Source organism: Diorhabda carinulata, chromosome 5, assembly GCF_026250575.1.
Source record: "Diorhabda carinulata isolate Delta chromosome 5, icDioCari1.1, whole genome shotgun sequence".
NCBI lineage: Eukaryota > Metazoa > Arthropoda > Insecta > Coleoptera > Chrysomelidae > Diorhabda > Diorhabda carinulata.
The window spans coordinates 2,870,191-2,884,385 of NC_079464.1; the positions used below are offsets into that span (position 1 = coordinate 2,870,191).

At 31.8% G+C, this 14,195-nt stretch overlaps 1 protein-coding gene across 4 annotated transcripts in view; it reads right to left on the minus strand.

Annotated features, from left to right (window-relative positions):
- LOC130894225 (furin-like protease 2) overlaps positions 1-14,195 on the minus strand; it is a 217,984-nt gene that overhangs the window by 27,276 nt on the left and 176,513 nt on the right. For all 4 annotated transcript variants that reach the window (XM_057800875.1, XM_057800873.1, XM_057800876.1 and 1 more), the window contains one exon: positions 10,950-11,150. In XM_057800875.1, the coding sequence (XP_057656858.1) occupies positions 10,950-11,150 (201 nt within the window). The remainder of the gene's footprint in view (positions 1-10,949; positions 11,151-14,195) is intronic.

Genomic DNA, 14,195 nt, shown 5'->3' on the forward strand with positions numbered 1-14,195 from the left:
ATAACAACTTAAAAAAAAAACAAATATAATATGTTTCGAAAACGTTTAAAACCCTCTAATTTGTATCAAATTATACGTGGTGGTGAAGAAAATTCATCAAAATTACCTTTCAACTAATCTTCATTGTATAAAAATTATTGACCAAGTTCTTTAAACTTCTTAAAACTGTTAGAAAGAAAGTAAAGATTTAACCTCAGCTCTATTGAGTTGTTGTTTTAGAAATTGGACAGGTCAAAAAACAGTGTCCTAGTTCAATTTCCAATCTTTAGAATATCCTGAAAACCTAATGGAAACAAATAGACGAAAATCCTTTTTGAAATACCAGAAAAAAGTTGTTTACGATGGAATGTGAGTTCAGTATCTAGAGAATTGTGAATCCTATTAAAATACAAAGATGAAATAGCTTGAAAAACACCCTATTAGACGGATTTGATTCTCTTTTTTCTTAAAGTATGGAATCCTTTTATGAGAATTGATGTACAAGCGGTGTTCAAGGTTCCAATCAAAGAAATAGATGATTCCAGCGTTGCCGAAGAGATTGATAAACTCAGTCATCATCTAGAACCTAAATGATAGCACCAGATTCAATAATAAACTCACCATCAATAGAGTTTAATGCTTTTGGTGTTTGTTATCTGAAAATTTACTTGTGCCCAAACAAAAGAAACGTAGAACTTTGCCTTCCATTTTTCTCAAAGATTTCTTACGATTAAATCATTCCGAAATGGTTTTTTACCCGTTTTAATCAGGATTTCGATGAAGGCAATGATCTTTTCTTCAACGGCAATTATCTAAGCAATTAAATGCAGTTATTGTAAAAAGTAGAACCATATTATAAAGGATGGCCCGCTAATTTGATCCTCCAGTTATAAATATAACTCAGGGACTTTTATACAGCAGTTTTTGGGGTTGTCAGAATTTATTTTTTGAAATAACTGGTTTAAGCATTAGATATGTGTGTTAATGGGATAATAAACCTTCCAGAAGTTGTCAGAAATACCCAAATTTCACTACACGTCAACAAACTTTGACGGACACATGTTTTACCAAAAGGAAGTTTCCAAGTCTACAGCAACTGTGTATAAATTCTAACTTCAAACTTAAACTATACAAGGAACATTATATAATAAATTTATTGTGGAAAATATTCATTTATTGTAGCGATTTTTCAGCAACGATTTTCGAGGAATTTTCCTTAAAATTCTCACATCATCGATTCCGATCGAGGACAAGCTTGAAATGCGGGAGAATATCCATCTGATGATCGTTGCTAGATTCTCACCCTTTCGTCCGACATTAGTTCCATCCCTTTTCGTCTGACAGATAATAAAATGGCACTTCATTTCCTTTCAGAATGAAACAAACCCGACGAACTGATAAACCCTAATTTGATACCTTTCTGTTTTTAACACGAGACAGCTTTACAAAGTTATTTATTCATGTTATACGAAATTTTTTTAGTCAAGTATAATGAAAAAAATCTATTTTTGAAATTAGAAAATATTTTATGCACTTTTAGACGATCATCCAGTGGATTTTCTCCAATATTTCTGAAGTCAACTACTACATTGCTGGTCTTCCTACATCGTACGGTCTCGTCGAAAATTTGCTATTCAATATTTCTTTATTAACAACGATGGAGAAGTTTCACCAAAAGTACAGAAAAGATACTGAAATATGTATATAGTTCAAAATGGTCCAGGGAGCATGATACTGGAGCAATTTGAATAGATCTAAATTATTCCAAACCGGTCTAAATGATTTAAACGCGATCTAGAATGATTCCAAAATGATCTGGAGAAAGATAAAACGATGTATGTCATTAAATTATATTATAAATGGATCTAGAATTATTCTAATATCGTTTAGAATAATCTGGAGTCTTGTAAACCCAATTAGAATTGTACTGGAACATTTTGAAAAGATCTAGAGTTATCTAAATTATTCCAAGCCGATGTAAAACGATTTAAACGCGATCTAGAATGATTTCAAAATGATCTGGAGGAAGATAAAACGATATATGTCATTAAATTATGTTATAGATAAATCTGGAGTTATTCTAATATCATCTAGAATAATCTGGAGTCTTGTAAACCCAATTAGAATTGTACTGGAGCATTTTGAAAAGATCTAGATTTATCTAAATTATTCCGAGCCGATCTAAAACGATTTAAACGCGATCTAGAATGATTTCAAAATGATCTGGGGGAAGATAAAACGATATGTCATTAAATTATGTTATAGATAGATTTAGAATTATTCTCATATCATCTAGAATAATCTGGAGTCTTGTAAACCCAATTAGAATTGTACTGGAGCATTTTGAAAAGATCTAGATTTATCTAAATTATTCCAAGCCGATCTAAAACGATTTAAACGCGATCTAGAATGATTTCAAAATGATCTGGAGGAAGGTGAAAAGATATATGTCATTAAATTATGTTATAGATAGATCTAGAATTATTCTCATATCATCTAGAATAATCTGGAGTCTTGTAAACCCAATTAGAATTGTACTGGAGCATTTTGAAAAGATCTAGATTTATCTAAATTATTCCAAGCCGATCTAAAACGATTTAAACGCGATCTAGAATGATTTCAAAATGATCTGGAGGAAGGTGAAAAGATATATGTCATTAAATTATGTTATAGATAGATCTAGAATTATTCTCATATCATCTAGAATAATCTGGAGTCTTGTAAACCCAATTAGAATTGTACTGGAGCATTTTGAAAAGATCTAGATTTATCTAAATTATTCCGAGCCGATCTAAAACGATTTAAACGCGATCTAGAATGATTTCAAAATGATCTGGGGGAAGATAAAACGATATATGTCATTAAATTATGTTATAGATAAATCTGGAGTTATTCTAATATCATCTAAAATAATCTGGAGTCTTGTAAACCCAATTAGAATTGTACTGGAGCATTTTGAAAAGATCTAAATTTATCTAAATTATTCCAAGCCGATCTAAAACGATTTAAACGCGATCTAGAATGATTTCAAAATGATCTGGGGGAAGATAAAACGATATATGTCATTAAATTATGTTATAGATAGATTTAGAATTATTCTCATATCATCTAGAATAATCTGGAGTCTTGTAAACCCAATTAGAACTGTACTGGAGTATTTTGAAAAGATCTAGATTTATCTAAATTATTCCAAGCTGATCTAAAACGATTTAAACGCGATCTAGAACGATTCCAAAATGATCTGCAGGAAGATGAAACGATTTAGATCGATAAACCGTGTTTCAAACCGATCTAGAATATATAAATTGAAATTTTTGTTAATAGATGACTGTAGATTAGTGTAGTATTAATTTTTTGTTTTTTAGATTATAAAAATTGAAATAATAATCGTAAGCGTAATTGCCTATCAAAAACTTTTGTTGAACGATTTGTTTTCTGAACTAAACTTTAACAATTTTTCAAAGTTTTAGTTGAAAATATATGACGCGTCCTTGAAATGATTTTCTCTGTCTTTATGATCCAGGTAGACCATTAGACAATGATAAATTTGATAAATCACCGACCTCCTTTACCAACTTTCCATCTTGCGCTCCATTAAATTTCAAGTTTAATTTCCATAAAAGTGGAAACCGAAGCAATTTAAAACTGTATTATGTTACATTGTCAAAAATAAAGTTCAGTTCGACGGGTAAAAAAAAGTTGCCAAAGTGCCAAACGCTTTTTCTTGTTACAAATATAGAGAGTGTTTCATACAAAAAGTTCTTCGATTAAAACCATTGCTGATGGTACCAGATTCTACTCTGAGTGAGACTGTTCCTTAGTAATAGTAAAGTAGCAAAGTTTCGACGAGACAGGGCACTAAAAATGAAACCAAGTCAATACTTTTTAATAAAGTATATTTGGTTCAAAGCTTAGAAATGTTACTATAAAATATTATCATGACAAACTTGAAAAGAAGATTCGTTAATGTTTGGCTACGAATCTTAACGAAAAACTTTCTCTCTAGTTATATAAATACCTTGTATATACGTGAAATCATCGACAGGTGTAACTGTCTTGAAAAGACTATTGAAATTCCATAGTTCAAATGAAAGTTTTTCAAGGCAAATACCATACAATGAGCGGCTGCAAAAGTGAGGAAAACGCAGCAAGTTTTATTATTATACTACTACATTCTTTAGATGTCTTTGAAGGAGTAGCAGGAAATGTTTCTTTGAAGTAAAAGAATCGAGGCGTTTATTGCCAACTTCATCTAAGGGTATATTGAAAAGATATAACGCTCTAAAATATTTGAATTTGTATTGTATGAGATTCAGATGTTTATTTTTTACTTCCATAGGGTGTAGCGTATTGTCCTTCCATCAGGGAGTCACTCCTATATAAGATATATCGAAACGAAAGAATTAATTTATTTCTGGCTCTTGCTGTTCGCGGTTTCTACTATCGGTATGCAAATAAGTCTTCTTAGAAACACAGTCGGCACCAAATTGAATTAGCAGGTTCTGGTTCGTACGTGCGAGATACTGAAGGAATCGGCGTGTTCTTCCTAGCCGAGCGGTCCTGGAAACGCTTTGAACCTCCTAGGCGCTAGGGATTGGGGCTTGCAATTGAACAAGCTCGCGTTGATTACGTCCATGCCATTTGCACACACCTCCTTTAATACTAACAACTTTTAATCTTCTACAAGTCTTAGATTACTCCATTTTTTGGAATGTTGTTTGAACATTTATAGCTTGGATTCCAAAAGTATAGTAGAGATCAATGTGACTTTAAGGCAACCAATAATTGACCAGAAACTTTGGCAGTTTTACCAATGCTCTCTCGAGCTGTTCAGCATAACCACACTTAGAGCAATATTTGTAGTACCTATTCGACAGGTAGACGTTGCTCATTAACGTTAAGGTTGTCTACAAACGCCGAGAATTCAAATTATTCGACATAAACTCTGTCTTTCTTAACCTAGACCGTTTTTTTCCAGTCTCGGACATCTTAGATCCAGGTAGAAGTCGTGTTTGAGATGCTTCACCTCTTGAATGCCATTCCAGTAGTATCTTCACGTCTACAAACGCCGAGAAACTCAAGATCTTCGACATCAAATGTGTTTCTTTTAACCTAGACAGTTTTTTTCCAGTCTCGGACATCTTAGATCCAGTTAGAAGTCATGTTTGAGATGCTTCATCTGTTGAATGCCATTCCAGTAATCTCCCCACTTCTACAAACGCCGAGAAACTCAAGATCTTCGACATCAAACTCTGTCTTTCTTAACCTAGACCATTTTTTTCAGTCTTGGACATCTTGGATCCAACTAAAAGATGCATCATCTGTTGAATGCCTTTCCAGTACTTTCTTCATCTTCTGATTTATTCTCGTATCATCCACACACATGGATCTCTCCATGGATACATGAGTTGTTATTATTTCATTCACAATTTTTAGTGTCAAATGTTAGTATTTCCGAGTCGTAATTTAACTCAAATCTATCTGTTTGATTCGCAGATTTGATTGTCTTTTCCTTTTTGGATCTCATGTTCCAGATATTCATTTCCTTTTTAAATCTTTATGTATCGAAGGCAACGTGATAAACAGCCCATGGGATCTGTTTTCTCTATAGTGTGATTGTTTTTAGTTGACTAAAAATCAATTGATTCCAATTCAGATGGTTAGTTTCATAAGTTTAGCAATTTAGCAACAAAAATTTTTTAAAACTACGTCACGGATACTGTTCTGAATGGATGAATTTTTCGGATTCTAAACAAATGAAAAATAACTGTATTCCATTTTTGTTTTTGTTTACGTACTTCATTCATTTATACGGAATGATTTTTAATTTACTTGCATAATAAACTGAAAAGTTATTTACAAATAACCGACCGTATGTTTTCGAAACAAAGCCCTTCGATTAATAAACCCTTTGGGCGGCAAATTGTAGACATTAGTAATGGGAATCTAGTCAAAGGGTCGTGGATAGGTCAGACGGGTCTCGAAAGTGATGATTAAAATTTGGAATTTGACCGAACCTTTTCATTAATACAGCGTTTAAAATAATATGCTAAAGTCCAAACAGGTTTTCCGTTTATATTTACAAGTATAATTCAAGGGTGGATTTCTATAGTTTTCGAGTGTATATCAACCGTTTGTTTGAAATTAGTTTGGAATTCACTTTAGCTACAATAGATTTATCAAACACCAACTATATTGGTTTCTAGGTAAAAGCAAACACCACAAAACAACATTCGAGCAGTTCGAGCGGTGCCTGCCGTGTGTAGATACCTTTAGATCTTAATCTTGAAGTTCTGTAGGTTATAGTCACGTGACTTGGTAGTTTATGAACCATGTATGATTGTCGAGTAGATCTTGAAGATACTGTTTTAGGTTAGATTATGTTGGACAGTTCTAAAGAGGATTTGTCGTGGTAATATCGATGAAATAATGTCAGATTTTTTATGTTTCAAGTTTCTGATCAATTCTGGATCGTGTGTAAGTCCAATTTGCTCAAATTCCTCTCCAAAATGTTTTCGGTATCGGTATTTATATCGGATGCAAGATGTATCCTTAGGGAATATTTGAAACTTTTATGAAATGTGTCTATTTATAAGGATTTGAGTAGATTAATAAGAAAGCTAGTCAGTCACTTGATAAGTGAGAAAGTTGACGTGTTAAAACCTGTCAAAAGTCTTCGATATATCAACTGTTTTTTCCAAATCAGCTCTACAATTTTTTTAATTGTATTTTTGACTTGATAATGATGTCGAAACTTCTTATTTTAATTGACTAAATAAGAAAATGCTATCAATTTAAAGGAGTAAATCGAATCGGAATATTTTTCTCGCCTTCACTATTACGAACACGAGGTTATTAGGAAAGGAAATTGGTTGGTTTTGATAGTGGATTCGAAGTTAACGGCACGCTAAAATTCATTTTAAAGTTTTTCATCGTATGAATAAGTAAATTGAACGTAAAACTTTTCCCAGTTAGGTCCTTTGAAATAAGAATGACAAACGATATCTACTTGGGGTTGTTATATAATTATTTTACGATTGAATTTAGTGGTGATGTATTCAGAGATTTAATACAAGAATTTTATAGGATGTAAAATGTGGAAATGTACGAAATTTACAAGTTGTTTATCACGATTGGACTATATCAGACGTATAGAACATTGAAAACAATTAGAAAAAAAATCATAAGCCTCATATTATCGAATCACTATGCTAAATATACTATTGGAACCAAATGGATCGAAATTCCTTCTTCAGCTAAATGCTATGAGCAAGAGCGAAGCTCCTACTGATGAAAATTCTGAAGAAAAAAAGATGAACTTAATTATTGGAGGGATTTTATGCATTACTGCCATTTCAAGTTGTTTAAATCAACGATTAGATCATTATACATAAGTACAAAACTTTTTTTATATTCATATTCATGCTCTTATTTTTTTTCAACAAAATCCTGATTTAGAGCTTAGAGCCTCATTCCTAGGAAGCAAAAGTCGTGCAATAACTTCGGTGATATACTTAGGGGTCTTTTTGTTTGGTAAAAAGCACTACCCCTCGTTTTTTTTACCCTCTAACATCTTCTACTATATAAACTTCTTTTCTGGTTGATATAATATAGTAATTCGGATCTAAGAGCCTCATTTCTGGTAAGAAAAATCCAATTTTCGTGCAATATCTTCGGTAATATACTTGGGGGTCTTTTTGTTTGGTAAAAAGCAATACTCTTCAATTTTTTCACTCTCTAAAATCTTCTACTATATAAACTTCTTTTCCGGTTGATATAATCTAGTAATTTGGATCTAATAGCCTCATTTCTGAGAGGAAAAAGTCCAATTTTCGTGCAATACCTTCGGTAATATGTTTGGGGTTTTTTTGCTTGGTAAAAAGCACTACCCCATTATTTTTTCACCCTCTAACATCTTCTACTGTATAAAATTGTTCCAAATCGTTCTTTTCTGTTTGGTAGTTTAGTTTCTTCAGGAATATCATAAATTCTTCATTTCTCTCTTCAATTTTCTCATACTGGTGGAATATTATAGTTATCAGATCATAATAGAATTTATTATTTGATCGTACACAGTTTTTTAACCTCGACTATATCCCGTCGAACTTTTTCTGTAAAGGAAACTTCTCATATCAAACAACACAATAAACACAAAGAAAACTTTTTTCTTATCTTTCAAGTTTGATTCTGTTGCTGTTACTTTTTTTTTTCGTTAACAGACGCGAATCAATAAAACTGATTGACATTTAAAAAAGCGTAAAACTTGGTGGTTTACAGGGTGTTGTTAAGATTAAGTTCGTTCAAGTTCCACGTATAGTTGATGACATCGCGAATCGTCAAAAACCAAATTCGCGATTCTTAAATTTTCACAAGCAAGAGAATCTCAAATACATTAGAAAAAAATCTGCGAAGAAAAACTTCTCTTTTTTTCAGTCATTTCTGCACGTGATCGTACCAAATCAACTGTTTTTTTCTTAATATGTTCAATAAATGTTTAAATAAGTAGTTTCTGATCCGATTTAGCCCATTTCAAGACGTCCATTTCCTATTCCGGAGTTCCGTTCAATTTTTTTTGTCTCGCTATGTCTTAAAATATTTTAGAATGAACATTGTCGGCTTCTTCTATGATTTGGAAATCTAAGAGGAAGACTCAAACATACAAATACAGTTCGTATTTCAAATTCTATTACAACAGATATGTGTCGTTGGTGTTTTTAATGTTTTTACATCGTTTTTCCCTCGACCTTCCAATAATAATTGTGGTCAGAATTACAAACTTTGGATCAATTTTAAATGACACGACATATCGTAGTTCTAAACTAACCCACGCGCATCCCAGACTTAAACCATATTGATTTTGTGCGAGATAATATCTACAGAAGGATGTGATTTACAGATTTGATATCAGTTAACAACTTCAAGAAGTTTAAAACGTCGTAATTAGGCTCGGAACGATCAGAAATCATATAATTTTCTTATCAGAAAACAACATAAATACGAAACGTCCTTCAATTATCCTGTCAGCGTTATTGCTTCCTTCGACAATGTTAAATATTTCTAGGGCTCTTAACTCTTTCGAATCCGTTATTTTTTATTAGACCATAATCGCGTATCGCAGCGGAAAAAGATCTGGGGAAAAATTGAAGTGAGCGGTTTTTATTGAGAAAAAATGATTGACTAAGCATAGTAGGGTAATTGACCTTGTTTTCCGTTGTATATAAAAAGGGTCATTTTACGAGTGGTAACAAAAACAGGGCATCTACTAAATTAGCTATAGATCAGAACTGAATTTTGTAATTTGAGTTTTTAACATTAAGATAAATAAGAACTACGAAAAGTATTTGTTATTGTGGTCTTTTCATATAACACTCTGTATAATTTTAGATGCTAATAAACTAAAAAAAAAATAGAATCAAAAATCAATTCGTAAGACGTTTAAATATACGATTAATTCAGTTCAAAAATCTTAATACCCCGTAGATGATTTTCATTTATTTAAAACCCAATTACAAATTTGATTTTTTCCTTATAATCGCATTAAATATATATAAAAAAATCCCAGACCCTTTCAGTAATTTTCAAAAACAGTTTTCCAACTTTCTGCAAAATCCACTTCGATCGGCATTGAATACTAAATTTATTTCAATGAAAATATTTCGTAAAAACACTTTCTTGATTCAATTTTAGAACAAAGTGAATTCATTATGTATTTTATCGAAAAAAAAATTTTCGATTCCTATTCTGAATATTAGAAAAATTCGTCGTACGACTCTCGTATTTACAAGCGAGGTTATTTGATGTTTTTTATTATGAAAATAACGATTTTAGATACCGTGATTAACACAAAATGATAAGAACATTATTAAATATAAATTGCTTTTTTTATATTAACATAAAATGTTCTTTGTTTCAAATTTACATACACGTAAGGGTGTTTTTTAAATTAAAATCTGATATCGATAAAGGGGATGGTTTCTAAAGAAAAATTATTCAAATATAAAAGCGTGTTACATGCCAAGTTACTGTCCGTTTTTTTTAAATTTCTTTATTACATGCAAATTAGAAGGTCAAATAATATATCAGGGGATGAAAGTACCCTCCCTTGGAATGGAAAGAATTAGCTATGAAGACGTGGAAGACGAAGTACGAGGACAAATGGTAAGATTTGAATGTATCAAATCTGATAATAACCAACGGTCAAAACTTCGAATTTATAAAACATTTTGTGTCAGTTTGGTACTCAAAGATTTGTTCTTATATTCTCTGTTACATTTGAAGAAGCTGTTGGGGTTTTCTAGATATATTTGGAACCAAGTAGAACCCTACGTTATTTCCTGGTACTAACAGAACTTTTTTTCATCTAGTTGTATATAGAAATTTCTTTTGCTTTCTGGATATGATCTGTTTAATTGAATTTCAGCCATCAGAGATGATCCTTGCTTCTTAAACACCCTGTATCGATTGAAATCGATATATTTTTCAGACATTTTTTAAAAAACTGCGTTTTCCGTTTTCTACACACTTTTTTGATTAATATTGACAGGGTTTTCTGACAATTTCTTTCAAAATACATTTCGAACATTTTTAGATCTACAAATATCGTTTCAGAGATGATCCTTGCTTCCTAAACACCAATAAAAATCGATACATTTTTCAGACATTTTTTCATAAACTGCATTTTTCGCTTCCTACACACTTTTTTGAATAATATTTACAAGCTTTTTTAACGATTTCAGAATGTTTTTAAACAACTTTCTCTAAATATTTTTATTGGACATATTCCTTGCTCCTCGAGTTCCTTATACTAATTAAAATCAATATTTTTCGAAAGCCTTTATCAAAAACTGCATTTTTTATAACAAATATCCTCAACAATTTTCATATAAACACATTCTAGATATCCTTCAACGTGAAATTATTATCTGATCTGATCCTCATAGAGGTATCGTAGGACTTTCATTAATACTTACCAAGTACCATTGTTCTTTGAACAAAGGATCTGGAAAAGAAACAGACGGAACGGCTCTATATCTAGGTTGTCCGTGAAATGAATCCGCCGAAGCTGACGGCGCTACTTCACTTATAAATTGACCGAAAGTTGGCACCGAAGGACCATCGTCAAAATCTCTTTTTTTACGTATTTTTTCCCGCTGTTGTTCAAACCATTTAACCTGAAACAAAATTAAGCTTAGAAAAATTGGGTTCTTCCATAAAATAAAATTCCCAAGTGTTTTTTCTCCTAGTACCCGCCCCCGAATAACGTTCATTTTTGTATTCTTGTAAAAGATGGAGCTTCCATTCGATTCTAGCACCAAGTGCGAATTAACCTTCGTGATTCGTGTTTTTGAGTATAAAAATACATTCCCCAGGTAGATATTCATTCCCAACGAAAACGCAATATTTAAGTGGATCAATGTTTGGTAATAGAAAAGAAACGTCAGATGTTTTTCTGCATTTGCATTGGAAAATCATCATCAAAAGTAGGACTTTATTAAGTTTAAAATACATCGTTGTAGTCGTGATGGTTTATAGGACAGGTTAAAGCTGAAGCTCATGACCAAAAAGAGCTCAAAAATTGAACATGACATGGTTTTTTTTTAATTAATATTAAATCTAAACGAATAATCATTTTTCAAAATTGGAATGTGAATAACGAGAAATAGTATATAGAATTATGTCATCTCTTACTTATTTTTTTTTTTCGTGAAAAAATGGTAGTTTTAGTGAAAATAGAGATCGACCCTTTCATCTGTTGAACAAAGGCCCTTAATGTTTGAGGATGTGTTACTGAAAATTTATGACACAACAAAAACGACTGTAGTTATACTTTTGGTTCCAAAAGGCGTTATTCGAGGGGCAATTTAAAAGCATAATCGTGCTCGGACATCATGGTCTGGAAAGCTTGGAAAATATCGTATAACTCGCTTTTATATAGAAAAGAAAAAAACTTCTTTGTCGATTTTTCCCCATTGGCTCTAAATATACTAGAAATTAGTTATGTAGAAGTCGAATAAAACAAAAACGTTCTATAAGAATTTTCTCATAAAAAAATTATATAAATCTTCATCAAATATTAATTTAAAGGGTGATTTATAACCCCATGTTGCGATTTTACTTAAATTGAATTCTTTCCAGTGTACATTATATCTAGTTAAGAATAATGAGTTTTTCATTAAATAATTTGATTATAATTCACGTCTATGAAACGCAAATTTTAATATTTGAATAAGCATAAATGGAATTCAAGTTAATAATTGATAATTTGGCGGCACATTTCGAAAATAATTTTTCGTTCGTTTTGCAAGAGAAAGGTAAGTTTTCCGCGTATGTTTCGAGTAAAATCAACTTATCGTTTTTCATACACGAAGAAGCAGAAATATTATAAATGTCGATTCGAGTTCAACAAATGTGAAAGGGAGTTGGCCAACTGTATCAATACTACCACAAAATCTAGACACTATTAAACTGTAGTATAGAACATTTAACGAGATATATGTAGTAAAGGGTCAAGAATCCACCCTCAAGTCCACCAACCCCTTATATAGCACGTGACGAGACCTCAAATCGACCATCAAACCGAGTGGTTATATCAGAGACGACCAGAGATTTCCAAGAATCAAAAAATTACTTTGTTATTTTTGGTTTTGGTTGAAGCATTTCTTGGAAAATTGAGGTTTAGTTTACGAAAATTCTTCTAAGGAAACTAAACTCAAAATGTAGTTTTCGTCAAGTAAAGGTTACGAAATCATTATCGAGGATTCAAACTACAAAAAAGAACTGTTAGATCTTTACCCGGACTAAATAGCAAAGATTAAAAATTCTGACGATTCTCCAATTTCATAAAGATCGTTGATCGTTCAGAATTAGTTTAGGGCTCAATACTTTACAATGCGAAAAAACGCACAATCACTTGCTAATTGAAATCAAATCTATATAATTTTTTACCGTTGTTGGTGATATTTTGAGGAAAAAATTACTGGAAAGTGCCGTAAACGACTTTTATTTGTAGAACTAGTTCAATTTTTGTTATAGAAACTAATGTTGAGATTGCTATTATCATAAAAGCGAAAAAATATTGAGTAATCTAGTGTCTCAACGAAAGTTTCTAACGAAATTTCAAACTGAACTTGTATTTTAGAGGATTATTGAACTAAAACAAACAATTTATACAATTTTTTTGTTTCCATACTGTATATGCTAGCTGAATACATATGATGGCTTTCCAGATTTTCCATTTTAGCAAAAAATCTTCTACAAGTTTAAATTTTCTATTTTCGCGAGAAATTTTTATTTCTAGCTCAGTCTGATTTGAGTATCTTTCGGAATTTGTCTAATTTGGAAACATCTTTTTATCCAATGGTTTTGTTTAAATCTACCGACTCCCAGACATATAAAACAGGAAATTTATTGGACAAATATTACAAGAAACAAGACAGACACCATTTTGTTTTTGGAAAAGTAGCGCAGTAATCGTTAATTACTTCTAGTGATCACTTTGGGAAAAATATTTTGGTTCAAATCATAATCAGCATCATTTTCTGTTAAACTTTGACCTTTTTCAAATAAATTTCTGTGAATATTCAATAAAGTTTTTATAAAAAATCGAGTCCGTATCTGGCGGTAATCCCGAGTGACCCCGCAAATGGCTATTGCCACTTTACAATGGATCTTTTATCCAATCACAAACTTTGAGATTCCGTTTTATCGCCTATATATCTTCGTTAATCTAGAGTGTTTGTGTTTGTATATGCTGTGTTCTCTATATCGTATTCCTCACAATAAGGATAATGCCTTATTTAACCTAAAAAGTCGTAAGATGAATCAGGAAATGAAAAGAAAGTTACTACGATAAGTTATTTCTATAATCATCTATCAAACTTTAACATAAACCTGCACCAGATATCTTTGGGGAAATGTTGAAAATTCGAATAATTTAAATGAGACCAGAATCAACCAAAAAATTGCCAGCGCGCTCAACTTGGGTCAGTCTGATGTTACTAGAAATGGGAGATGATTCATCGTCCGCACATCGCTGAGGTATCGGTCCTTAACTGGTCCAACAAGTTTAGATAAACGCGAAAATGGGTGAGCATTCAAAAGACTTCAGTCGGTTAATCTCGAATAAAAAAAGACCACAAATTAACCCCCGCTCACCAAGCGAACATGATAAATGAAGAAAGTTTTGTGAAGGCAAAAAAAAGAAAGATAGAAAGGAA